This window comes from Neolamprologus multifasciatus, chromosome 3 (genome assembly GCF_963576455.1).
Source record: "Neolamprologus multifasciatus chromosome 3, fNeoMul1.2, whole genome shotgun sequence".
In the NCBI taxonomy this organism is placed as follows: domain Eukaryota; kingdom Metazoa; phylum Chordata; class Actinopteri; order Cichliformes; family Cichlidae; genus Neolamprologus; species Neolamprologus multifasciatus.
In genome coordinates, this window is record NC_140441.1 from 1,832,331 (window position 1) to 1,860,010 (window position 27,680).

Here is a 27,680-nt window from a genome sequence, read left to right on the forward strand (position 1 = left end):
GTGTTACATCCCCCAGGAGGATGTTGGTTTTCTTCTTTGAACTAATTCCTTGTTAGGTCGGTTATGGTTATAGGTTGGATATTTTGTTTTCTTAGTGTTAGGTAAGTTCCTTTTATTTTCATATCAGGGATGTTTGGTTTGTTATGTTGGCCTTGGCTCTCCCTAAAGTTAATCCTTAGTCTGAACTAGAACTCAACCAGAATTTCTAGCAAGAAATAAACCTTTTAACTTACCATCTCAGTTCCTCCTTCAGTATTTACCTTTATGGTAGTTCCTTGTAACCCCTAGACTAGCCTGGGGACGTAACACACTGACAAACGTCAGGAACAGAGGTCATACAGAGGTCATAGGGCATGAGAGCTGCACCTGCAGGTGAATAACTCTGAGATAAACAGAGAAGAATCCATTTATTCTGAGATTAAACTAACTGAGATTTATACAGAGATTAAAAGAGGGATGTGCGAGGGTATTTTATAAAGTGATATTTTTAATGCGGTGCTTTTATTATTTAAAAAAAACAGCTACAGGACTGGGGGCAGTCTGTTTGTCTCCACCCCAGGGAAACGGGAACATCTCCTAGGTCTGGGTACCATCACCCTTCTGGGGGTGGTTGTGCCTGGACCTGGGGTAGAGAGTTTGTTTGGGGAGTGTGATTGTGTGTACAGTGTCCATTTATGTTTGTCTCCACATTGGGCGAGTGCTGAGTATTTGTATAAGTGTTAATGAGGGTGGAGATGTATATTTGTGTCTGTGTCCATATGTCATGTCGAGTCTTAGACTCCACGTCTGGGAGCATCTCAGCCCACCACACTCACTGCCAGTGGCTGATGCTTTTGGACCTTGGTGCATTGGTGGTTCTCACTGTCCAGGGCTGCTCAGGTATGTACTCCCTGAGGCTGCTTGACGAGGCCTGACACCCATGGCTCATTTGGGCCCCATCTGGGGGGTGTAGAGCCCTCCGGCCCCTGGTCCTGGGGATCGGTCCACTGTGGCTGGCTGCTGCCAGAGCCTGTGTCACTACAGCCGCCTGTGGCTTCTGCACCACAGTTTCTGGGTGATCCCATGTCTGGGGCTCTCCTCAGCTCTTCCCAGGAGGGTGTCATGGTTGCCCCTCCGATGGTCCTCCTTGGACTCTTGCACTCTGGGGCCTGGATTTCCTCCATGCCTGCTTCATAACCTGGGGGACGGGGCTATGGCTCCCCACACCCTCTATCAGATAGTTACATGGAGAGACCTTTGAAAACAAGCGCGCTGATCCACACAGGTGTGCACATGGGTGTTCATTGTTCATAGACACTAACTACACCTTTCTTGGCTGCTACCTCAAATCACATTTTGCGCTGTCAGTCCTGCATGCTGCACAACGTCATTCAATTTTAGTATTTACTGCTACTAACGTTTATTTAGGTTGTGCAATGAAGTTATGTGTATCGTGTTGCTCTCTTATTTCTTCTTTTCTTTTTTTGTTCTCTCTCAATAGGTGATCCAGCAGATTTTGTTAGTCTTCTCTCACGGTCCCTCTTCCTCTCTCTTTTTGTTTCCCTCCCAGTCATGTATGTCCCATCTGTAATTATGTTACATTTTTATATATATATATATATATATATATATATATATATATATATATATATATTAATTAAAAACAGCGGTGGTTTAACAGTTTATTCAACAACAGTGAATTCCATTAACAACACTTCATGACTTCTCTGTATTATTACTTTATATATCCATCACCACATTTTAACCACTACATCAATATAATAAAACTTACACATTATATATTTTCTGTGTGTATACATGCTTTTTCTACAGAGAAATTCACTTTCTGTTGATGTAGGAAAATAAAAATTATGTTAAATAAAACCTCACTATGAAAAAATTAATTTCCCACAATCTCTCTAAAGAGCCCTTTCACAATGCACAACCATAAACCTGCTGAGGAGATAAGAAGCTGTTGGTGCTGTTTACAGTGCTTTTAATGTTTAGAACAGAAGAAATTAAACTTATTATCATCAGGTTTACTGACCCACTTCTGCTCTCCTGCTCTATTTATGGCTCCAGACATGTCACAGACGTCAACTTTGCTGTTAGAGTCCCAGTTGTTATATCGAATGACCTCATCAGTGACCCAGAACCAGAAGCCCAGAGTGCAGGTGTAGCGCAGCCCCAGCCAGACAAAAGGAGTGGAGGTGTTTTTTGCTTTTTCCTGGAGCCACACCTGCTTCTGGGGGTTGGTGATGGAAACCAGATCATGGTGTTTCTCTCTGCAGTAATAAAGGGCTTCCTCCCAGGTTTTGTTTTCTTGGATCAGGATCACATTATCTGTCACCACAAAACCCAAAGAGCTCTGAGTCTTTGCTGTGCTTTATGAACAGTGGCGTGTCTAGAAAAGTTTTGATGGGGGGGCCAGGTAGGGGCACAGATTTGGAGAAGGGTGGCAGATGTAATTGGCAGATAATGTTAAAAAAAATTCTACCAACTCTTCACCATAATTCAATAACCCTGTAAACCTAATAAGCGAATGCGCTTTTAAGTCTTATTAGAATGAGATTTTAACCACTACGGTGCAAAGTTTTTAGATACTGTGTTGATAAAGTACAAGAGATACAATCAGTCAGTGTTTATTCAGCAGTCAAGGACAGCAATATTTGCATAGTATTTTTACTGACATATAGTGCACATATGTTTTGGGCAAAAACATGTTTGAATATTAAAATATGAACATTTTTAACATACAATTGGCAAATTAGCCAATGCAAAACTTTATCTGCCTATTAAAAAAAGAAGATCATCTTCCCACAAGCTGGTGTTTGATTTTGAAACAGGAAAAATGTGGGGAAACAAATGAAAAGACTAACATTTGAATGAAACCTGAAAGCAAGTAAATACTTTCTATGCTGTGTTATGATGAACTTTGGTAATATTGATAAAGAACAACACTGGCTGATGATGAAATACAGTCAGCTGGCATGGTGACACTGCCAGGATTAACCTGCAGGGCTGGACTGGGACAAAAAATTGGGCATTTTGACTACAGACCGGCCCACCAGGTATTAAAGCCATAAAGCCTTTGAATGAAAACAAACGCTGTTGTGACAGTGATGCACAGTCTTGTTGGTATATGTATGATTTCTACACATTTTACTTTTATTTTTACATTGCTAATGCAATGACATGAGTGACGTGTGATCTCTCCAGCTTTGCATGTTCTCTCCTCTGCCTGTTCATGTAAAAATAGCAAAATTTAAAAAACAAAAAATAAATTCTGTCCCTCAGTTCTGTTCTTTTGCCACACGTCAAAGGTGGCACTGTGTGGGTAGAGGAGGATATTGGAATACTCAGTGCAGTAGCAAATCGCTCGTGCTTCACTGCGCAAGCTGGACCCACTGAGTCTGCTAATGTTTTTAATTGCCATAGTACATATGATATTTATATAAACCTATTTAGAGTGAGTTTCATGTTAATTTACCATTCTCTATTTATTTATTTACTCCCCATCAGGGAGGGTACGGTCCATCAAGCCCGCAGAACAGAGCAGGACCGGAATTTGTCAGTTCATGAACTGATGGCATTCATTTCAATCCTGTTTTTAACCCTTTAAGACCTACCATAGAACCAAGTCAGCCAGAGCTTATATTATATTTTTACATGCTGTGCAGCCATTTTTGGGAGCATTTCAAGTTGCTATACATCAATACAACCATTACAGTCTAAATTTTAATAATATGTCTGCATTAAGTGCATAGTAATTATATAAATTGCAAAAAAGTGCAATAAACTACAAAAAAATTGAAAATCGTTTTTGTTTTTTTAACATATATTTCTAGTTAGAGAAATTTAAGAGGCTTATCCCTCAAAACTGTAAATACAAAAAAGTTGCACAAAATAGTTTCCCACCACAGGAAATTTATTTTGAGTGTCTTCATAGTTTTATTTTTGAAATACACCAATTTTTATACACTGCAGGAAAAACAAAAATAAATATTATAATGCAAATTTGCAAAAAAGCAGCATATGCATCAAAATAAACTATTTCCAGCAGTGCAATATGAGTCCTAAGCATCCCAGAAACCACACAGAAAGTCATAAAGTCAAACTAACTTTTAAAAACACCAGTATAGGCTCATGAGGCTATATGGTAAAAAACTGCATTTCCACAAAATGATGTCACTTTCGGTTTCAGGCAGGTCATGGCGGACATGCGATAGTTTGCGCTGATGGACATAGGAAGTGTTATGAACAGCTGATCGGATCGGCAAAGCGTGTTTCTGGAATATTATGTTTTTGTTGCTGCAAGTGCTTTTTATGCAGTTTTTGCAAAGCTATATGTGGAAGGAAACTGTGACCAAAGACAAGCTGATGGCATAAGATGTAAGTACAACTCCTCCGGTTTCATATGCAAAAAAAATTATTGCACTAGCTTACCTGGTTGCAGAGCTACCGGGATTTAAAAATAGTTATGCAAAACAGAGCGTGCCCGCTCCGACCGGTTTTAAAGGGTTAAAAGCAATCATGTGTCCCGTTGGTGCCATTGTTTGATTGATTGCTGGTCAGAAGGATTTCTGGTGCCAGTAATCAAAGAGACAATGCCCCGAGATAGATTCATTTCAATTATGCAACACCTTTGATTTGATGACAAGGACATGCGGGCAGAACGGGTGAAAACAGACAAATTTGTGGCGATCTCCGACATCTGGACACGCTTCAACTAGAACTGTGCTAAGAGTTTCACTCCAGGAGAACACATGACCATAGATGAACAGCTGTTCCCTACCAATGTTCGTTGTCCATTCACACAGTATATTGCAACCAATCCAGACAAATTTGGGATCAAGTTCTGGATGGCCATGGACTTGGACACCAAATATGTCTCCAATGCATCTTACTTGGGAAAGGACCCCTTGGGGTGAGAGGCTGGCAGAAAACGTGGTCATGAAACTGATGGAGCTGTTTTTGACTTTCTTAATCTCTCCTGGTTGGGGGTTGGGGGAGTGTGTGTTTGCACCACAAAAGCAGGAGAACAATGGAGCTGAAGGCCTCTCAGCGGGGTGCTAGGGGGTGTTAGGGTTAGTAAATCTAGTACTAGGGACTTGGACCAGGACAAAAAAGGCTCAGTAATTCTAGTTTTATATGTCGTATGTAGCATCAGGGTCTTGTTTCACTCTGTGCTGTACTACTGAGATCATCTTCTCCTGAAATTCTGGAAGCTGACCGCTCCTTACCACCACTTCTTTTTCACTCCTACTCTTCCAGACCCAGAGAGCAGGTTGCTGACTGCCAGGTGACACTGGTTACATATTATTATGAAAGTCTGAGCTCTCTGTAGCTCACTCACTCTTTAAAAACAAGACATAATAGTTTGGTACATGTGTTTGTTGTTGCTGTGTTGGTGCATTCCTAGTTTGTTCTATTTTCTCCCAGATAAAAATAGGACTATAGCACTGTAACACTATATACTCTCTGCCCGGGATCCCCCGGTCACCCCCGCATGACTGAACAGTGAAACTGAAAGTAAACTGGTGTTTGTGCTTCAGTCTCTGGGAGTGTTTGCAGTGTGCTGCTTTATGTGTCCGCAGTCTGACTGAGGATTAGATTTAACGGGACTTTGACTGCAGGATGAAGATTCTGCTGCTCCTCTTACTCAGTAAGAAAGACACTCTGATCCTTTGCATACACACACACACACACACACACACACACACACACACACACACACACACAGATGTCTGTAACTTGAGATCATAATGTAAAATCACTGCACTGATGAGTGCTGTGTGTATTATCGTGAATGAAGACCCTCCCTATGCCCTCAATCCAATAATTTTTCCAATAATCACCCTCTATGATGTTCAATATGTGCTGCTTCATTTGTGCAGATGTAAACTTGATGATCACCCTTGAGTGCAGTTATATTGGTCTTTGCAGACCAACTGCACGGAGAGTCTTTGGAAGAGGAACTTTTTGTCCAGTTCCAAATAAAAACCAGTGTATTTGTTTATGGGGAAAGTACCTGAGGAAAAACAAACAACTGCCAAGTGTACACTCCAAGTCTGAGCTAAACAGCTTCTGTTGCCAAGTATACTTTGTGTTTTATGGTGCTTTTGTGTAGCATAAATGTGCAGAGTACACAAACTATAACAACCATAGATTTTTTTTTTTTACCAGTTGTGAGTAAGTCCTCATGGGATCCATGAGTCAAGAACCTTTGTCCTGTCTTACTTTTGTCGCCCCTGTCATAAGGACATGTGACCAGTAAGAGGACTGAATCTTCTCATGTGATTTTACTGAGAGATGCTGGTTCACTGGAAGTTTCCTCTGTGTGAAAAGAAGCCAAGCCACAAAAAAGACTAAATTTATAAACTCATCAACAGATTCAGACCAAAGTAAACATATTGTAAGTGTGTAAATATAAACAATCTTTGCATCTGTAGTTAGATGTCTGTGAAGGTTCTCAGTCATCCAGGTCATCGTAGTCAAAGGAGCTTGCAAAGAAAAGCGTCTGGACTTCTTTAAGTTGCTTGAAGACGTTTCACCTTCATCCGAGAAGCTTCTTCAGTTATAAGGTCAAATGGTGGAGAGTCCCAGATATAAACCTAGTGGGAGTGTCCCCCCACAGAGGGACAAAAGGACCCCCTGATGATCCTCTAATCGCCTGAACCAAGGTGTGGAACTGGGTGTGGGTCCCAATCAGCCAGAGTTTTGGGTGAACTCCTCTTTCCTCCTCTTTCAAACCATCTGTCCTCTCTGTCCAAAATGTGAACATTGGCATCCTCGAAAGAGTGTCCTTTATCCTTAAGATGCAGATGGACTGCTGAGTCTTGTCCTGTGGAGGTGGCTCTTCTGTGTTGTGCCATGCGCTTGTGAAGTGGCTGTTTGGTCTCTCCAATGTAGAGGTCTGGGCATTACACACCCTGGGCCATCTGACCTCAGGAATTCGCATGATAAGGTGGGGCCAGGTTTCACAATGAACTCACCCGAAACTCTGGCTGATTGGGACCCACACCCAGTTCCACACCTTGGCTCAGGCGATTAGAGGATCATCAGGGGGTCCTTTTGTCCCTCTGTGGGGGGACACTCCCACTAGGTTTATATCTGGTACTCGCCACCATTTGACCTTAGAACTGAAGAAGCTTCTCGGATGAGAGGTGAAACGTCTTCAAGTAACTTAAAGAAGTCCAGACGCTTTTCTTTGCAAATCTGTAGTTAGAATTAAACTTTCACCTCTTGTGCATTTGGGTCCTCATACTGTCTCACCTGATGTTACAAAATCACTGCGTTCGTCTGCTTCATATTTTCTCTCCTCAGTTTCCCAGCATGCCACAGCAGTGGAGGTGTACGAGGGGGCAGAGTCTGTTCTGCTGCCCTGTCAGTTACTAGCTGCTCCCAGTGAGTTCACAGCAGCAGTGTGGGACCGCAAGGACCTCAACATCCCAACAGTCCATGTTCGTGTGAAGAGTGGTGATGATTTGGATGACCAAAACCAGCGTTACACCAACCGAACATCAATGAGTGCTGATGCTCTGCGAACTGGAAACCTCAGCCTCACGCTGAGAAACCCGACAGTCTCTGACAGTGGAACCTACACCTGCATCCTCCGCATCGCTGGACGAGATGTGAGCTGGATTTACTTACAACTGAAGGTCACAGGTCAGTGATGTAGACAGAGGTTAGAGGAGAAGTGAACTCTAAATTTATCAAAATCTGCTGGATGATGTTCAGGTTTTTTGTGCTCGTGCTAATTACAGAACCTCCTCCTCCACCTCCTCCAGTCTGGCCCAAGGTTCTCTCAGCTGTCTTGGTTCCTGTGGTTGTCCTGGCTATTTGCTGTGGTATCGGCATGTTTTGTGGATATAAAAGGCTGAAAAATAAAGAAGGTATGTAGGAGTGTATGTCTGTGTGTTACTCAATAATTCTATGAAACACCTGGATGTTTCTATCCCTCATAGTCCTTAGTGTCATTGATCCATTACTTAGTTCTACCGTGTTTCATTCTTTGAGTGTAATATTTCGCAGCACTTCTGAGTTTCATTACCCCTGTTTCTGGTTCTGTTGCTTCATTGATGTTAGTTCCCTTTTGTGATCTCTCTGTTATTTGTATCCTGTCTTAGTTTGTTATCTAATCTTCAGATTTCTGGAATCATGCCTCCTTTGTGTTCCATGTCCCGTTTTGTGTATTCAGTCTTGTTTCTGTGTTTGTTTCCTTTCCTGTCTGCGTGTCAAGGTTGCGTCTCTGTAGTTTGTTCTTCAAGTCTCTTCGGTCTCTTGGTCCCTCTACCCTTGCTCAGCGTTAGGGTAAGCTGTGGGACAGATGGCCTCACTTTTGACTCTAGAATACTTCGGTATAGAGGGGACCGGATAGTGCCTAAAACATCATCTCTTCACCATGATGCTTACATTTGGTTTTCTACAAACCTGCAGCTCTTCATTAAGGACAAACATGTCCACTTTGTTCTCATCTATACAAAGCATGTTTATTCCCAAAAGTTCAGGTTGTGGTTTATATCTGGCTATATAAATAAACTTTATATAGTTTTGCCCACTGTGAATAATGTTTCTCACTGCAGAATGCTGATCATCCCATCGTCTGTCTACATTTAAACCCCGTATTGACTGATGTTGTTCAATTAATTGACTACAGTTGATCAGCAGGAGCTAGGTTTTATGTTAAATAAATCATAACACTGTTGTAAAATGTTGCATTTAGCTGTTCATCTGAGGATGTGTTTATCTAAAAGTAATACATTTTTTAAGGACCAAATAATTTTAGTTCATCTGCAAAAGATGTAGGCAGCTGGGGGTTTCCATGATGCACTGAGTGTTTCTCCTTCACTCACTATGTGTTAATAGACCTCTCTGCATTTAGTGTCTATTATTAATCTCTAGCTCTCTTCCACAGCATGTCTTTTGTCATGTGTTCGTCCTCTCACCCCAACTAGTCACGGCAGATGGCTGCCACTCCCTGATCTTGTTTCTCCTGGAGGTTTCTTATTTTTAAAAGGGAGTTTTTCCTTCCTACTGTCACCAAATGATAAAGTGACAGCTTTGACTCGAGTGAAATCATGTGACACTGATGCAAACAAAGCTTTGACTCTGGTTGTATCTGAAAGGCACATTCAGTTCAGCTCTGCTGCTGATTGGACACACACCAAACACAGCACAATCTCGGTTCAAGGAGCAAAGGAACACGTTTCAGACTGGAACCAGTCCACCATCTTTTACTGTAAATATTTCACTTCAATCTGTCAAAGGCAGTGTGCTGCTGATGCTGTACCGCTCATGTTGTGCTTTGTTGTTCCTTTAGTTCAAGAAGTGGAGGTGGATACAGGTGTGAGATCTGCCAAGCTGCCCTGCAAAGCCACAGTTCACCTGTCTGAAATAAATAAGGTTGTGTGGAAGAACAGAAATAACAGGAACGTCCATTTGTACGAGAACGGCTCTGACCATCCAGAAAAACAGGATCGACATTACAGACACCGAACAGAAATGAATAAAGACCCGCTGAAGACTGGAGACCTCAGTCTGACACTGAAATACCCCACACACACAGCCAGAGACACCTACACCTGCACCGCCTACAGCAAGGAGGGAAAAGTTCTGATGGAGAAAAAAGTGGAGCTGAAAGTCAAAGGTCAGTGCTGCAGTGGATCCTTATTCACAGGTTCTCTGTGACAAGTTGATGACTGAAGTTCTTTGTGGGAGATCGATGGAAGAGAAACTGTCTCAATAAATATCAGCAGTTAATGAAAAGGCCATGTTCAAAGATAAGTTTGTGGGAAAGTAAGTCGAGTGTAAAGGGAATTCAGTATAAGGCTTCAGAGCTCTCGGTCTTTGTGAGCCTGGCTAGTCTAGAAAAGAAACCTGTGGTTGTTCCCCATTTCTTCAGTGCGATGAAACACTTTCCAACACGAGCAGTGAATCTGCAGAGAAGTGTAAGCCTGGAAATCTGCTTCCTAGCCTCAGTGTTTCAAATTGGTTTCTTTAAATGAGACCTGCTTCATTCAAAGTTGGATAGATGTTGTCTCTCCTCATCAGACCAGTTTTCCCAAGAATCTAAAAGGCCCACCTAATTACTAAAAGCCACTTAGAAATCCAGTGGTTAAAGCATAACATTGAGCTATGTATGTAATTACTAGTCAGATTGAGAAGGGGAAACTACAGAGTCTGACATTGTTGTGAACTCTGATTGCAGCAACTATGAGTGAGCACAACCTCGCCAAGCCTATGCTTGTGATTAGCCAGCAAAGTTGAGTTTGACACATGCACTGCCCTGTCTCCTCCCATATGGAAAATATATATAAATCGTATAAAGTTTGCATCTGTCTTGTGTGAAACTTGTATGAAAAGCATAAAAGAGTGAAAACAGATATAAGATCCATTGAAAAATTATATAAATGAAACTTGTATGTTTTGGATACTTACTAAAACAATATATGAAAGTCATGAGAAAGTGGCCACTTTCACGAGTAAATCATATAAGCTTGATAGGCAAATAGGCTTGGTAGGCCACATCTCATGCAAGTTTTTTTCTATTTCTTTTCCATATGGGCTCGAATACTCTGATATACTATGCATATATGGTGTGTTTTATGTTAGTGGGCATATGAGTGATGTGTCATCAATAACAAGTAATTTGTTTACATGCATGGTTGTCACTATACAGCTCATGATGTGTTTATTGTCCTCTCAGAGTGTAAGCTGGAGGTGGAGGAGGGGGTGGAGTCTGTTTGTCTGCCCTTTCAAACCACAGAAAACCAGCCTGAAGACACTGAAGTCGTGTGGAAACGCCATGAACCCGAATACATGAAGGTCCACGTGTATGAGAACGGCAATGACCAGCCTGACAAACAGGACGACCATTACAGAGGTCGCACTGAGATGAAGAAAGACCTGCTGACCACCGGAGACCTCAGTCTGACCCTGAAAGACCCCAAAGTGGGAGACAGCGGGAAATACGGCTGTCAGGTCAACAGCAAGAAGGCCTGGAGATATAAGAGGTTGTGGCTCACAGTCACAGGTTAGTTAGTGAATTAGTTCATGTTTGTTAGTTAATGTCATGGTTCTCGGTCTTTGACCCAGTTTTTTTTTTTTTAATCTTTGAGTCTTGTCTACTTATCAATGTTGTGATGTTACTAAGTGATGAATGTTTCTAGTCCCTATTGGTACAATTTAGTTACCTTGTGCTCATGAATTTTCTGTCTTTTTTGTGTGTGTGATGCCTGTAGATGGTTTAATTTCCTTAAGTGATCTCCTTTTGTCCCTCAGTCCTTTCTTTGTTTTAGTGTCTCGCCTCTTTGTCTCTGTGTTGTGACTTCAGCATCACCTCAGTCTCTCAGCCCATCTTGTCTTTTCATGTATCAATCGCTCTCTCTCACTCTCTGTATCTCTCTCTGTATCTCTCGGCCATGTAATGCCATGTGTTTGTTCTCTTCCCACATCAGGTTTATGTGTATTGAGTCTGGATCTTGGTTTCCACTTTTGCCATGTTTCCTGGTTTATTTCGATAGTCCTTGTCTCATGTGCATTGTGTGCAGTTTTGCTTTCCCTGTTCCACGTGCCTGCTTTGGGTCCTCTTTGTTTAAGACGATCTGCTTCCTGCAGATTTGAAATGTTATTTCTTTGTTTGTGTGACTCTATTCTATTTCCTGTGCAGGGAAGAATCAGGCCAAGAAACACACAGAAGACACCAGGATCAGCTCCACTGATCATTTAGTTTGATATGTTTGTTCGATTATTGATCTGATCTGTACGATTTATACATTAGTCTATATAGAATATTCATTGAACTAATGTACACAGGAATTCATGAAATAAACTGCATTTATAGATCCATTTTTCTCCGCTTACCCAATTCAGATTCAGGAGGGTGTCGTGTCAGATTTGTTTTTATGTATTGATCACTTTAGAAATTGTAATATCACTTTCTCACTTAGTTAGCCTTAGCCTTATGGTATATCACACACACACACAGTGAACTCACTCATTGTAAGTTGATGGGAGACAAGGACATAATTCTCTCCGTGAGGAGGAAGGTTTTAAGGATGGGGCTGAAGGAATAGGAAGGTATCTCTCTCCTTTTAGGGAATCTCCTTGCAGACGTCATCTTATGATATGATGCCACAAATTGAATTTCAAAAAAGTTAGGATGCTGGATTAAAAAGAACAATGAATGCAATGATTTGTAATTTGCAACTGTAACGGGTGTATTAAAAAAATAATTTATATTTCACCAAATATCCATCCTGAAGTGTTATTTTGCTTTGTCAGTATTGGTTATGTATATGTGTTTATTTATATATGTTTATCTTCCGTATTTATATTTTATATATTTTGGGAGCTTTTATTTTTTTTGTGTGACCTTTGACTTCCCACAAAGTCACTTCCTGTATTTGCTTGCTTTTTTCCTCAGTCGCCTATAGTGATGGTAAATTTGATTCTTTTTACTGAATCGAGTTTTAATGAGTCACTCACCAAAGTGAATCGGTTTTTGAGTCATTTGATTCACTGAGTCAGTTGACCAGAGAGTGCATAAAATGTACATTTTCACTCAAACGAAATTTGTTTCTCTTTTCATATAAATCCTAATGCTAAGATGAATGATTCTAAAAGAAAACAACTATTGTATAGAGCAAAAAAAATTCTAAAGGGAACATTTATTTTGTTTATTTTTATTTTATTAGTATTTTCCTTAAATGTGGCAAATATATATTTTCTCATCTAAATGTCCACTGAGCTGTGAGCCAGGGGGCGGTAATGCGCCTTAACATTGGTTGCCAACCAAGAAGAAGAAGAAGCTGTGAGCCAGGAGGGAGGGGGTGAGTGAGTCCTGAGTCCTGAGTGATTCGTTCACGCTGTATCCCAATTCAGGGTCTGCAGCTTTAACGGTCCACAAGGGCCGCGTACTCAAAGACCGCTAAGGCCGGAAGTGCGAGGCTTGTGAAATGGGACGGTATAGTCTCCGTCGCGCTGCCCAGGTTGCCTAGCAACCATGATACTAACAGCTGGAAACGTTTCATACAGCTTTGTTTGACAGAAATGAAGGAGAAAATCTTTTGTTCATTTGTTTCTACATGAGCTTTGATCATTCTCTGATTAAGCTCAGCTATTGAACGGTGTATATTTTAAAGTAAAGGCTGTAAAACCAAGTTAGTACAAACGTCACTAATGTCACATAACTTTGCCGACATGTGGCCAACAGTAATGTTTTAATGTTCTTCGTTAGTAAACATTTGCACATAAATAAGTGACATAATATTCAGTACTTACTTAAAGTTTACTCTTAGGGCGCCCCTCATCCGCCGTTTTTTTCGGCAAAATTATCCACACCCACCACCACACTTTGCATTCTGGGATATGTTGGGCCACGACGTCTACACCGCCACATCCCTAAAATTCAGGGAAATGAAGGCTGCATTTCGAGCAGCTTTCGTCGCGTTGCTGTGACGTAATCGGCCTTAAAATGCGGCTTTTAAGGCTGCAGACCCTGAATTGGGATACAGCCTACGATTCAGCACAGGAGGGAGGGGGTGAGTAGCTCAAATGTGCTGTTAGCATGTTAGCAGAGCGATGCTACTGTGAACCGAGGAGCTATTGTCTTGATGTGAGCTTGATGTGAGCTTCTACTAATTTTTTTGTTAAGATATTGGATGTTGTGTTTTTCTCCATAATTTTAATTATAAGCAAGATATATTTTTACTAATGAAATTAGTTTGCTAACAGCAACAGGGACGAGTCAGTGAGTCAGTTGGGCTTGTGACTCATGATTCATGAGTCAGTAAAGTGATTCTTGAGTATTGAACGATTCGTTCATGATTCGCGCATCACTACTAGAGGCCCTGCTGAGGAGAGGTGAGCGTGCGCTAGTGTTCTCAGCTACAGAGCGAATAAACACAGTTAAAGTAACTCAAAGTAATTCAAACACTGCTCGTTCCCTTTGTGCATTTTGTCTCACAGTTCTGTTCAATGTTTTAGTGTGAATTATTGTTTCTCTGCCAAATACAGCGCTTTATTGTAACATGCTAGTTAGCCATTCTCAGATGAGCATAGGAGCATGCAAGCATGCAAATTAATATTTTTTATGAATAAAATTTCCTTGTTTAAACATGTGCCATGGTGTGGTCTTTCGTTGCTTGCGATTTTTTGATGTTGGTAAATACAACAAATAAAAAATACATTAATATACAAATAATAATGTACAAAACATTATTATTATGATGAGCATGCTTCTGCTGTGAGGTCCTGCCTCCACATGCTTATGCAATTAACCACTGGACAGAATTTACAAAATTTGCCCAAGTTTTCGTTAATCACAGACCTTATTGGCTCCAGTAACAATTATTTCCTCATTACAGACAACCACCACGATTCTCAGTTCTCAATGAGGAGCAGTTGTCCAGGACTTGAGGCTGCCTGCCAACTATTAAAATACTCAATAACTATCCATCCATTCGCTTCCTCTTCTCCTTTTCAGGGTCGCGGGGGGCGCTGGAGCCTACCCCAGCTGTCATAGGGCGAGAGGCGGGGTCCACCCTGGACAGGTCGCCAGTCTGTTGCAGGGCTAACACACAGGGACAGACAACCATTCACATTCACTCCTGCATTCACACCTATGGGCAATTTAGATTGTTCACTTAACCTATCCCCACTCAATAACTATTCAATAAATAATTAAACCTCTTGTGTAAAGATAGTTTTTGATGCACAAATCTATGTTTAATGTTTTGTGCTAAAGAAAGTGCTATTTAAAGTGATTTTAATAAAGTGAAAAGGTGCTCCTAAAGTACTGTAAAGGTTACCATAATACAAATGATGCTAGTAAGGAAGCCATCTTCCTTATAGTACCATATCACCCCATTAGAGCACTTCACTCTCGCTCTGCAGGCCTACTTGTTGTTCCTAGAGTATTTAAAAGTAGAATGGGAGGCAGAGCCTTCAGTTTTCAGGCCCCTCTTCTGTGGAACCAGCTTCCAGTTTGGATTCAGGAGACAGACACTATCTCTACTTTTAAGATTAGGCTTCAAACTTTCCTTTTTGCTAAAGCATATAGTTAGGGCTGGACCAGGTGACCCTGAATCCTCCCTTAGTTATGCTGCAATAGGTGTAGCTGCTGGGGGATTCCTGTTATGTGCTCAGTGGTTCTTCATCCCTCACCTTTATTTCACTCACTGTGTGATTATACACTATTATTGCATTCAGCAATTAGTTAGTATTAAGCTCTGACTCACATCACACTATGTCTACTGTCCTCTGTCCCTCTACTCTCTTCTGTTCATCCTCAGCCCCAGCACTAGTCAGCAGTACAATGCCAGATGGGATATTGTAAATACGAAACCAAATAAGAGCACTTAATAAATATTAAGCAATAGATAGTATAAGTTTCACAAAGATAAAAAATATTGCAAGCTAAAAATACAATCACACCTCTTGCAAGCGCTTTACATATTCTGGTGTAGCAGTCTGACTGCTGTGGTGGAAAAAACCTATTTAGCTGCAACTGATGCTATTGTACCTCCTCCCAGATTGTGTGCGTGTGAATAAGCTGTGCGAGGGGTGATTGCAGTCCATTGTGATGCTGACTACTTTATGCCTCATGTAGATGTCTGAAAGATGTGGCAGTAATCCACCAATGACATTTCTCAGCAGTTCTGACTTTCATGTCCAGTTTGCACCTGTCCTCTGCTGTGGTGTTGTTACTAAAAATGAGCTCATCTATCAGATAAACTACTTACCCTCCACAAATCGCTACTTTATCATGATGGAGGGGTTTGTGTGTCCCAGGGATCCCAGGGGATATGTTGTCTGGGGATTATGCCCCCTGGTAGGGTCTCCCATGGCAAAATAGTCCTGGGTGAGGGACCAGACAAGGTGTGAGTAGGTATCCTAACATCCCCTCAGCTTGTTGCCTCAGCTTGGGGTTCACCGGGGTTTTCTTCCAGTGGACAAGAGGGTTTGTTCCCAGCACCTTCAGGGTGAGGAAAGGGTCCTAACTGTTGACTGTGCTTATGAACTGAATGGCGGTTCAAAGTACTCAGCCTTTTTCTGTGAAAAAAATGTGGAGGTCACGTGTTTCCGGTTACTGTGGAGGTCACAATATGGCGCTCCCCAGTGGCTGCAGCCAGACCCTTCTCAAAATTAGGTGCACTCAGTGCAGGCTACAGTGGCCTACAGCTCTGTGGAGAGAAGGCACCATAGACATTCTATGGGCTTAACAACTGTTAAGTTGTTTAGCCTGTGATATGATACATTGCTAACCTAACCCAGAAACAGTAGTCTAGTCTAAGTATCAGATTACATTTAAAAGAAACATAAAGAATACAAGAATTATGACTGAACAGAAGTGTTACTTAGGCTATCGATAATAATAATTTCTTATAGGTTACTCTACAATAGGCTGTAAATAGCCTGAATGATTTAAAAAAAACGATAATGTCATTATAATTGTATATCTTTAATAGCATAAAAATAGAGAAGTAACCTCTCAGGTTCACAATTTTCTGTTAAAACATTTTTATTAGCCCTATGCCTGAATTTGCATAATTTCATGAATCACGTTAAAAGTAGGTCCGTTACAGGCCTACAGTATAAACTTGTAAAGTGACTTACATATAATTCATGTATTTTTAAAAACAACTGACTAAAACTAGCCTATAGTTTTTACAATATTTACATGTCAAATTAACATACTTGTTTTGTTATGAGTATTAAAGTATTTCACTGTTTTTGTTTCCAATATATGTAGTTTTAACAAATAAATTTGATTATAATCACACATTGATGTTGTAAATATGACAAAAACATTCTGTTTAATAGTTTACAAAAATTCACTGTGATTGAAACAGAAGAAATGTGTTTTGGGGTTTAATATACATTTCTGTAGGGATTTTACATGGTTTTTATGTCAATTTCACTTCCATTTTTTACAGTGTAGTTCTATTTTCTCCCGATAAAAATAGGACTATAACACTGTAACACTATATACTCTCTGCCCGGGATCCCCCGGTCACCCCACCATGACTCAACAGTGAAACTGAAAGTAAACTGGTGTTTGTGCTTCAGTCTCTGGGAGTGTTTGCAGTGTGCTGCTTTATGTGTCCGCAGTCTGACTGAGGATTAGACTTAATGGGATTTTGACTGCAGGATGAAGATACTGCTGCTCCTCTTACTCAGTAAGAAAGACACTCTGATCCTCTGCATGCATGCATACACACACGCACACACACACGCGCGCACACACACACACACACACGTCTGTAACTTGAGGTCATATTGTAACAACGACACTGATGACTGCTGTGTGTATTCTCCTGAATGAAGACCCTGAATGAAGGGGGGACCAAATCAATCAGGACTAAAATTAGTTTCAAATTACTTTCTCATATTTGATAGTTGTTTGGAGCACCACACACACAAAAATACTTATGCCTAAATGGTGACTTTATGTATTTAATTATATGTCAACTTTTATGTAATTGTGTTAAGTAAGTACAATGAAAAACGTTTTTCATTGTTTTTCTGATTACTCTGTCACTGTGAATGAATTAAATAATTTAGCTAGATTTTCTTAAGGTGTTTATTTAATGTATTGATCTATAAACCATCCATCCATCTCCTTTTGCTTATCCGGGGCTGGGTCGTAAGGGGAGCAGCCTGCACGGGGAAGTCCAGACCTCCCCCTCCCTGGCCACCTCCTCCAGCTTGTCCGGGGGGAAACCATGGCATTCCTAGACCAGCCGAGAGATATAACACAGGAAGAGATTAATTCCAAGCCCAAACCACTAAATCATAATAAAATGCCTATAAGCGCATACATTTCACAGCTGTTTCTGTAGCCACACTATAAAGCTACTCTAACGCTACACATAGCATCCCCCAAAAAACCTTATTCAGTCCAGACAGCAAACTCCAATATTAAATTATAGGTTCTAACCTGGCGACTACTACAGGTAGTCGCCAGGTTAGGGTTAGGGGTTATTGACTAACCCTTCTAATAGTCAATAGGAATGCAGAAATGGACCAGACTCAAGGTGGTCAGGGTAGTTGTAAATGAGCAAGAAATAAAGTAAATACATGAATCTTACCAACTAGCACTGTTCTGCTGTACAATTATGCTTAAAGAAAAAAAAACTGTTTATCAGCTCTGTTAGAACAGTTAAATTATCACCATTATAAACATTGACTAACATCATTGTTTTCTCTCATTCAGATATGTCCTTTCTCCTCAGATATAAAACCACATGAACTAATAGTCATCAAAATGCCTGTGTCAACAGACCAAAAGGCCATGGCTGATTGTTCTGTGCAGTACCTGTCAGATCACTGAAGCATCTTCATTTTAAGTCTTTGGATCTTTGAGACAGTTTGTTGGCATTTAGGCTCATCAGCACTTAGGTCACCTATCAGTTCCACACTCTTTATCACTACCCCGACATCACATCATCTAGCTTATCCTCTTCATCAGCAGTGTTCGTCAAGTTACATGAAAAAAGTAATCAGTAACATTACTGATTACTTTCCCCAAAAAGTAATCCTGTTACTCTACTGATTACTTCTTTTCAAAAGTAATTCGTTACTTAGTTACTTTTTAAAAACGTGATTTACAACCTGAATAGTGTTATGGAATAAATATATATTCTTAGTGCTTATTTTCTGTTTATACTGTTTTATAGAGAAGTCAAACTAGGTAGAGTGCAGCGCAGGAGCTGTTTTGATTGAAACTCTGTGTGACGTATAACAGAATTATATTATACCCATTCAGCTTGTAATGCTTTAGACCTGTTTATGCTTGCTAGCATCTGCAGCTCTCCTTTTCCGGAAATGTAGAATAAAGATGATTTTTGAGCTTTGACAACACTGAGTTGTGTTTTTTCTCGGTCAGTAAAAGAATATAAAAGAAACGGATTTGATAATAGGTGATAAAGTGATAGATCTTTCAGCCCAGTGTCTGCATAATCCATCATACAAAATGTAATCAAATTTTTTTTTAAAAAAGTCTCTTTTTAATTTTTTTGTATTAGTTTTAATCTTTTAACTTTATGTTTCAAGCAAAAACTAAATTATATGCAACATTCTCTAACTGGAAGAAATTTGTTTAACATTTAAACCTATTTTCTGCACATTCCAGCACATAAAATAAAATAGATTTTTGTGTTTACACTCAGTCTTTCAAATAGATGCAAGTGAAACACAGCAGAAAATAAATAAAGTCAAAGACTAGCGGTCCTGTTGCTCTATTTTCACCTGTGAAGCAGGAGTGGGGTAGGCGGAGGGTTACCCTGGTGCAGGTGTGCAGCGGTCAGTGGAAGAATCCGCGAGTTTCTCTGTGAGTTTCCCATTACATCGTAGCTACTCGGTGCTTGCTCTGAAGTTTAGGGGTTTTTCGCTGTAAAACTATGTTTTCTTCCCACGCAGTGAACAGCAGACACTAATGTTTTTGTCACTTTTTACAGAATCAAACTCAAAGTAAGGTCAGTACTTCCACGCTTTAAACGCTGCACGCTCATACTCTCTCTGCACTCGATATATGATCCATTGTTGATCTTCACACCGCTGTTGCCACAAACGTCGCACTCGCTTACTTCCAATAGTGTTAACATACTACACAGGTCAGGAACAAGATTTAATTAAATGTTCATTGTAAGTGGGCTAAAGCAGTTAATTAAAAGTAGTCTAACATAAATGTAAATGCTGTAATTTGATTATTTTAATAAACATGTAACTTGGATGGATTCACATGAAAAATTAGAGGGAACATTGGTCATCAGCAAAGTTGTTTTTTTTTTTAATCAAGTAAAGCAGGGTGGTCTAAGCGCGCTCTCTCTCAGCTTCCTCACCACTGATGTTCTAATGATGAAAACAAATGGAGAATTTTTAAATAAAGAAAACATTCCAAGTTTTCAAACCTCACAGGAAAATCTTGATAACCAAAAACTCTTTGATGCTATTGTTGTCATCACTGAACTATGCACACAGACTTGTAACAACACACTTCAAGATACACAAGTCTGCTTTGAATTTTGCTTTCTTCTCTGATGAATAATGTTTTATTAATTCTTTAATCACTTGCAGCTTAAGAGACAGAGAATTAAAGTGGACAGTATATCCGTGGTTTGTCTTTGACATAAACTCATTGCTGCAGCCAGCGGCAGTACAAAACTGATGCTCTTAGAGAGGCTTTTAGTTTCACTCTCCTAAAGGTAGTGGGTTGGCTACCAGCCACCGCCTCATGACTCATCTGTTCTGTATGTTGGTTTTAGGTTTTGTTTGCTCAGTTTAGTTTTTTTTGTATCTTGGTTGTTGTTTTGCCTTTTGTTTTGTAGTGTCATCCAGTTTTAATAAACAGCTTGCCTTTAAAAAAAAATCTTATGCAAGTGTCTGCTTTTGGTTTCACTCTCCACTCCTCATGGCCCACCAGCTTAGACATAGGCGTGAAAATCTCTGATGCTGAATTGATCACTTGTAAACAGAACCCATCTTTGCATCTGTAGTTAGAGCTAAACTTTCACCTCTTGTGCATTTGGGTCCTCATACTGTCTCACCTGATGTTACAAAATCACTGCGTTCATCTGCTTCATATTTTCTCTCCTCAGTTTCCCAGCATGCCACAGCAGTGGAGGTGTACGAGGGGGCAGAGCCTGTTCTGCTGCCCTGTCAGTTACTAGCTGCTCCCAGTGAGTTCACAGCAGCAGTGTGGGACCGCAAGGACCTCAACATCCCAACAGTCCATGTTCGTGTGAAGAGTGGTGATGATTTGGATGACCAAAACCAGCGTTACACCAACCGAACATCAATGAGTGCTGATGCTCTGCAAACTGGAAACCTCAGCCTCACGCTGAGAAACCCGACAGTCTCTGACAGTGGAACCTACACCTGCATCCTCCGCATCGCTGGACGAGATGTGAGCTGGACTTACTTACAACTGAAGGTCACAGGTCAGTGATGTAGACAGAGGTTAGAGGAGAAGTGAACTCTAAATTTATCAAAATCTGCTGGATGATGTTCAGGTTTTTTGTGCTCGTGCTAATTACAGAACCTCCTCCTCCACCTCCTCCAGTCTGGCCCAAAGTTCTCTCAGCTGTCTTGGTTCCTGTGGTTGTCCTGGCTATTTGCTGTGGTATCGGCATGTTTTGTGGATATAAAAGGCTGAAAAATAAAGAAGGTATGTAGGAGTGTATGTCTGTGTGTTACTCAATAATTCTATGAAACACCTGGATGTTTCTATCCCTCATAGTCCTTAGTGTCATTGATCCATTACTTAGTTCTACAGTGTTTCATTCTTTGAGTGTAATATTTCGCAGCACTTCTGAGTTTTGTTACCCCTGTTTCTGGTTCTGTTGCTTCATTCATGTTTGTTCCCTTTTGTGATAGTTTTGTTATTTGTATCCCCGCTTCAAAATGAAACTTAAAAGCATCAGGTGACATTGCACATTGCTCATAACAGCTAGGTTCATAAAGGAATCTGTCAAAGGAAGTGTGCTGATGCTGTGCAGCTCATGTTGTGCTTGGTTGTTCTTTCAGTTCGTGAGGTGGAGGTGGGTTCAGGTGTGAAGTCTGCCAAGCTGCCCTGCAAAGCCACAGTTCACCTGTCTAAGGTAAATAAAGTCGTGTGGAAGGACAGAGATGGCAGGATAGTCCATGTGTATCAGAAAGACTCTGAGCAGCCTGAAAAACAGCACAGACGTTACAGGAGCCGAACAGAAATGATTGAAGACCCGCTGAAGACTGGAGACCTCAGTCTGACCCTGACATACCCCACAGAAACTGACACAGACACCTACACCTGCACCGTCTACAGCAGGGAGGGAAAAGTCCCGATGGAGAAAAAAGTGGAGCTGAAAGTCGAAGGTCAGTACGCAGATGATCCTTATTCACAGATTGTGTGTGACAATTTGATGGTTTGGAAGAACTAATGAAGTTATTTGTGGGAAATTGATGGAAGAGAAACTGTTAAATATTAGCAGTTAATGAGGTTCAAAGATAAATTTGAACACAGCAGATACTACGGTTATTCTGTCTAAAATTTTAAATTGTTTCATGACTGGAAACATTTATGGGTGACAAATATGCAAAAAAAATTATACATTTATGATTGAAAGTTAATGTAACATATAGAATGAGTTCAGCTGTCAGAGTATCTAGCAATGAGGGGAAATAGATGGTAGGAGTGTGAGAGAGGCTGAAAAGAGGAGAATGGGAGCAAGCTGGAAGGTAAAGGGGAAGAAAGTAGCCAATAGGTAAACACGAGCCGATGTGCATTACAACAGCTAAGAATGTATGTAGACTATTGTTAGACATACCTGCCATCTCATCTATCTTTCCTGTTTCCATTCTCTTCATATTTTATATTTTCATGCCAAACAACAGACACAAATGAATTAATTTCATTACAAAATTGTACACTTGGCCCTATATTGGTAGATTTAGTACACTGCAGTCATTTTATATTATTTAGTAGCCAAAACCCTCCTCAGCATCTGCATCACATGAAATTAGATCATATTCTTTTTAAATTGTGAAGAACTGCTGGAGGTCAGGTGACAGTTTAAAGTAATTAGACATTGTTCCGAATGTGAACAATAGCTGTTTTGAAGAATGTTTAGTATATACATGTTTTGAGAAAATATTATGGCTACATGTTATTTATCTCCTGTAGCGTCTGGTTGTCATATGTGGACCTTTCCAAAATGGCATAGAACCGAATTTTGGTATAACTACATTAATTTAATACAGTTTACATTTTTGGGACATTTTCAATGTTCCTTCCTGTGGCTATGAAGAGTGTGGCTGGTGCAAGTTTTTCATTTGTCAAACTCTCCCACAATAACACACAGAGAAAGAAAGAGAGATCATTAATAGAAAGAATTGCGGCAGCTTTTTGTCTTTCACTCATCCTTGGATTTTATATGAATGGTCAGATAAAAGAAGCTGACAAATGTCCACTTGAACAAATAAATACACTGATAAAAAGGCAGTTATAATTTGTATAAAGACCAGGATTGGTCCAAAAACGGGACAAATTGTTTAGTGTCATGAAAAACGTGTTTCTTTGTTGTAGGGTCACACTTCCATGTTTAATATGGTTTTTAACATTAGATAAGATAACCCCGGTATATACAAAATGCAGTTTTTAAATGCTGATGGATGACAGTGAACTGAGTTTCTCTTGTTCACAATGAGCTCACCCGAAACCCTGGCTGATTGTGACACCCGTTTTCATACCTTGGCTCATGGGATTAGGTAGAGGATCATCAGGGGGTCATTTGTCCCTCTTTGGGGTGTTACTCCCACTGGGTTTAAATCTGGGACTCCCCACCATTTGACCTTTAGAACTGAAGAAGCTTCTCAGATCAGAGGTGAAACATCTTCAAGCAACTTACCAGATGCTTTTCTTTCCAAGCTCCTTAGACTATTCTGTCTAAGATTAAAAACATTTTATGATCTGAAACATTTATGGGTGACAAATATGCCAAAACAAGAAGAAAGAAATCAATTACTTCATGGTACTGCATGTTGGAAAGCATCTGCAAGTGATTTAACAGAAAAAAACTGGTGGATTAAAAATGTTTGTCTTTATAGAGCTCATGTTGTGTTTATTGTCCTCTCAGACTGTCATGTAGAAGTGAAGGACGGGGCGGAGTCTGTCCTGCTGCCCTTTCAAACCACAGAAAACCTGCCTGAAGACACTGAAGTGGTGTGGAAATGCCTTGAACCCAAGTACATGAAGGTCTATGTGTATGAGAACCGCTCTGACCATCCTGACAAACAGGACGACCATTACAAAGATCGAACAGAGATGAAGAAAGACCTGCTGACCGCTGGAGACCTCAGTCTGACCCTGAAAAACCCCACGGAGGGTGACAGTGGGAGATACGGCTGTGAGGTCAACAACAAGGAAACCTGGAGATACAAGAGGGTGTGGCTCACAGTCATAGGTTAGTTAGTGAGTTAGTTCATGATTAATTATGTTGGTTTATTTATTTGTTTGTGTGACTCTCTTCTGTTTCCTCTGCAGGGAATAACCAGGCCAAGAAACTAACGGATAACATCAGGATCAGCTCCAATGATCAATCAGTTTGATGTGTTTGTTTGATTATTAATCTGATTTCCAAGCGCAAAGGTCCATGAAGGACATCATGGATAGACAATGGATGAAGGGTGGAAGATGATTTCACCTGATACCGAGCCCTTTGTTTGTTATTAGTCTCAGTGAGGTCAACAGTCTGTCCTCATATTTGTCTGTTCTCGGTATGATTAGACAACAGTGTCACTTTACTGTTGGCTGTTTCAGTAACATGAAGAAAGTACAGTGTAAGAAATATATCAATATCATCTGCATGTGATGTGAAAGAATGTGAAGCACCATTTATACATTTGTTCAATGAACATTTTATATAGACTAATGTACACAAGTATTCATTAACCCTTTAAAACTGTTAGGAGCGGTAGAACCAGAACCACGTAAGCTAGCGCAATAAATTTTTTTTGCACATAAAACCGGAGGAGTTGTACTTACATCTTATGCCATCAGCTTGTCCTAGGTCACGGTTTCCTTCCACATATAGCTTTGCAAAAATTGCATAAAAAGCACTTGCAGCAACAAAAACATAATATTCCAGAAACACACTTTGCCGATCCGATCAGCTGTTTGTAACACTTCCTACGTTGAAATAGACGTCAGCGCGAACGATGGCATGTCTATGTTACCTGCTCGAAACTGGAAGTAACGTCATTTTCACGGAAATTATAGTTTTTGTTTTGTTTATTTTTACCTTCGACACCTTTAAAGCCTACACTGGTGTTTATAAAAGTGATATTTGACTTTATGCTTTACTGTATAGTTTCTGGGATGCTTAGAACTCAAATTGCTTTGAATAGTTTATTTTGATGCACATGCTGGGCTATTTTTTGCAAATTTAGATTACAATATTTATTTTCGTTTTTCCTGCAGTATATAAAAATTGGTGTATCTCAAAAATAAAACTATGATGACACTCAAAATAAATTTCTTGTTGTTGGAAACTATTTTGTGCAACTTTTTTGTATTTACAGGTTTGAGGGATAAACATCTGAAATTTCTATAACTACAAATATATGTAAAAAAAAAAAAAAGAAGAACACTTAAATTTTTTTGTTGTTTATTTCACTTTTTTGGAATTTATGTAGTTACTATGGACTTAATGCATACACATTATTATAATTTGGTCTATAACAGTTGTATTGATGTATGGCAACTTAAAATGCTCTTAAAATGGCATTACAGCATGTAAAAATATAAAGAAAAGTGTTGCAGACTTCTATGGTAGGTCTTAAAGGGTTAAATAAACAGCATTTTTACATCCGTTTTCCTCTGCTTACCCAATTCAGATTCAGGAGGGCAAAAGTTGGAGCACATCCTGGACACACTGCCAGTCTAAAGTTCCTCTCGTAGCACATATCACTCAGTTACTCAGTTCAATTTTATTTATACAGCACCACATCACAACAACAGTCACCTCAAGGCACTTTATATATTAAGGTAGACCCTAAAATGTTACATATTTTGAAAAAACCCAACAATCATATGAGCAAGCACTTTGGCGACAGTGGGAAGGAAAAATTCCCTTTCATCCATTCTTTGTATATCCGTTATTTGTCAAGGGATTATACAGACTTGTGCACATTATATGCATCTTACATGACATTAGATTTTGCAAACCAATTTGGCAAACCAAAGAGCTTGTCACAGTCTGTGGTGGCAGACCGTGGAGTTGCAGGAAAAAGCAGGCCCAAATACAGGACTCTTATGATGAACAGTGAATTCATTACCAATGACTGAACCTTGGCAATTTTCCCTGAATCCATACACAGAGCGCGTGTCCATGAAAAAGCTGAATTAAGCAACTCCAAAAAACTGAACTCTTGTGAAAACACACTCAGCTCCCGACTCAAGTTTAGACACAAGAATCCCGTGCTGACTTTTGGTGCATTTTAACCATTCATATTGGATATTACAGGAAGTAACACCTGCTTATGAGTAAACAAATGGCTTTGATTTTGACACTGTGATTTCAATGCCACCATAAGATTTAGCACGAATAGAAGGTTATCTGGCACCTCAATGCCTTATTTGGAAACTGAACATTGTTTAAAAGTATGATAGAGAAAAGAGTATGTGGCAACGCGGGAGCTAAATAAATTAAAAATACATTTGATAAACCTTGAGTTTTCCAGCTTCATAGTTCAGACCTTTGCAGGTTAATGCTGGTCACAGATCAAACTCACATATTACAACTGATGAAAGTGGGAAAAACTCCTGAGTGTGTTTGATGACGTTAATAAATGTGTTCATGTCAGTGCCTGATCTCAGTTTCATTCCTGTCTGGACTCTCAGCTCTACACACCATCATGTGAAAAATCCTCCAATGTGCTGAACAACAGGTCACCAAAGTCTCAAATTCTTAAACTGGGCTTTAACCAGAATAACCTGTGTGCAGGAACAAGCTTCAACAGGAAAGTGAGGCGAGAGAAAGAGCAGGAATACAAGCTCAGTTTCCTCTCTGTGTCACATCCACAGTGTCTTTAAATCATGGAGTCGCTGCAGAAAGAGTTCGGAGCTTCACTTTTTGTGCTCTTTAGATCTTTACTAATTCAAAAAATGGCATCGTCACTGCTCAGTGAGCCAGGATGGATGGAGGAAAGAAAGCAACTGTTAGAGTCACAAACTCAAATCAGCTGCATTTGTAGATGCTGCACTGAAGGAGTGAGACATTAAATCCATGTTGTTTGCCCTATTTTTCTGGCTCATCCAATCAGGAAGAAGCAGAGTTGCAGCCTCCTGAGCAGCTTTAGCTCCAGATGTTGGTGGATTTAGGAACTTCTACAATATTTCTGCTGGATTAGGATCCAGAGTTTGAGTTTGTTTGGTGCTTCCAAAACATCTTCCTCTTCTTCTTCTTCGACATCCTTTGGAAGAATGACTTGTTTGTTCTATGTCAGTTTCTACTGAGACTCATGTAACAGTGTTTATATGGTGTTATTCCACTTGCCACAAATATCAGTGCAATGGGTTCTGACATTTGTCGCAGTCTCCATTGGACTGATTTCCTCTCAGCACACAAACACAATCATCCTTCTCACAGACGGACAGCTGGATCCTGCAGACTCTTCTCTGTCCTCCTCTTCCTTCATCATCTTCATGTGGACTTCAGTCAGTCTGAGAGGTAAACCACAAACACTTAGTGAGTTCACATGAACAGTTACAGTCACTGACCTCTGACCTGTAACCTAGAAACCAGGTCATCAAGGATCAGAGAAACCCAATCTCGCCTACTGAGTCTGAAATCCACGACCTTCAATGTCTCTGATTTGCATGTCTTTGTGTACAATTATACCTGAAGGCACCTGAAGGATCCTCTTAGAGAGAAAAACATGTTTTTCATTGCAGCTACAGAAGCTGATGAAGACTAAGAATACCTTCATAATCCCAAAGAGAAACTGGTTTGCAAGCTAATCATGAGCAGACGGAAACTAGTGTAAGAACAGAGCGCCACCCAGAGGTAAACACAGTCATTTACACTGTGCAGGACTATTGATGGTGCTACTGTGAGCAGCAGGAGTTAAAGTGTTCATGTTGAGCATGTTTTAATAGAATAAAGGACTTTCTCTGTATCAATCAAAGCAAAGATTAAGGGTCGAGGTGTTTACAGCAC

At 40.2% G+C, this 27,680-nt stretch overlaps 2 protein-coding genes across 2 annotated transcripts; both read left to right on the forward strand.

Moving 5' to 3' along the window:
* The first annotated feature begins 1,804 nt into the window (after window positions 1-1,804).
* LOC146521010 (uncharacterized) lies at window positions 1,805-14,438 on the forward strand. Its single transcript, XM_085154474.1, has 6 exons — window positions 1,805-5,644; window positions 7,306-7,647; window positions 7,746-7,874; window positions 9,302-9,628; window positions 10,688-11,014; window positions 11,651-14,438. The coding sequence occupies exons 1-6, from the start codon at window positions 5,617-5,619 to the stop codon at window positions 11,713-11,715; spliced, it is 1,218 nt and encodes a 405-aa protein (XP_085010600.1). The 5' UTR covers window positions 1,805-5,616; the 3' UTR covers window positions 11,716-14,438.
* A 2,390-nt stretch (window positions 14,439-16,828) lies between these two features.
* On the forward strand, window positions 16,829-25,057 carry LOC146521011 (uncharacterized). The gene is made up of 6 exons (XM_085154475.1): window positions 16,829-17,162; window positions 20,583-20,924; window positions 21,023-21,151; window positions 21,511-21,837; window positions 23,598-23,924; window positions 24,005-25,057. The coding sequence occupies exons 1-6, from the start codon at window positions 17,135-17,137 to the stop codon at window positions 24,067-24,069; spliced, it is 1,218 nt and encodes a 405-aa protein (XP_085010601.1). The 5' UTR covers window positions 16,829-17,134; the 3' UTR covers window positions 24,070-25,057.
* The last annotated feature ends 2,623 nt before the right edge of the window (window positions 25,058-27,680 follow it).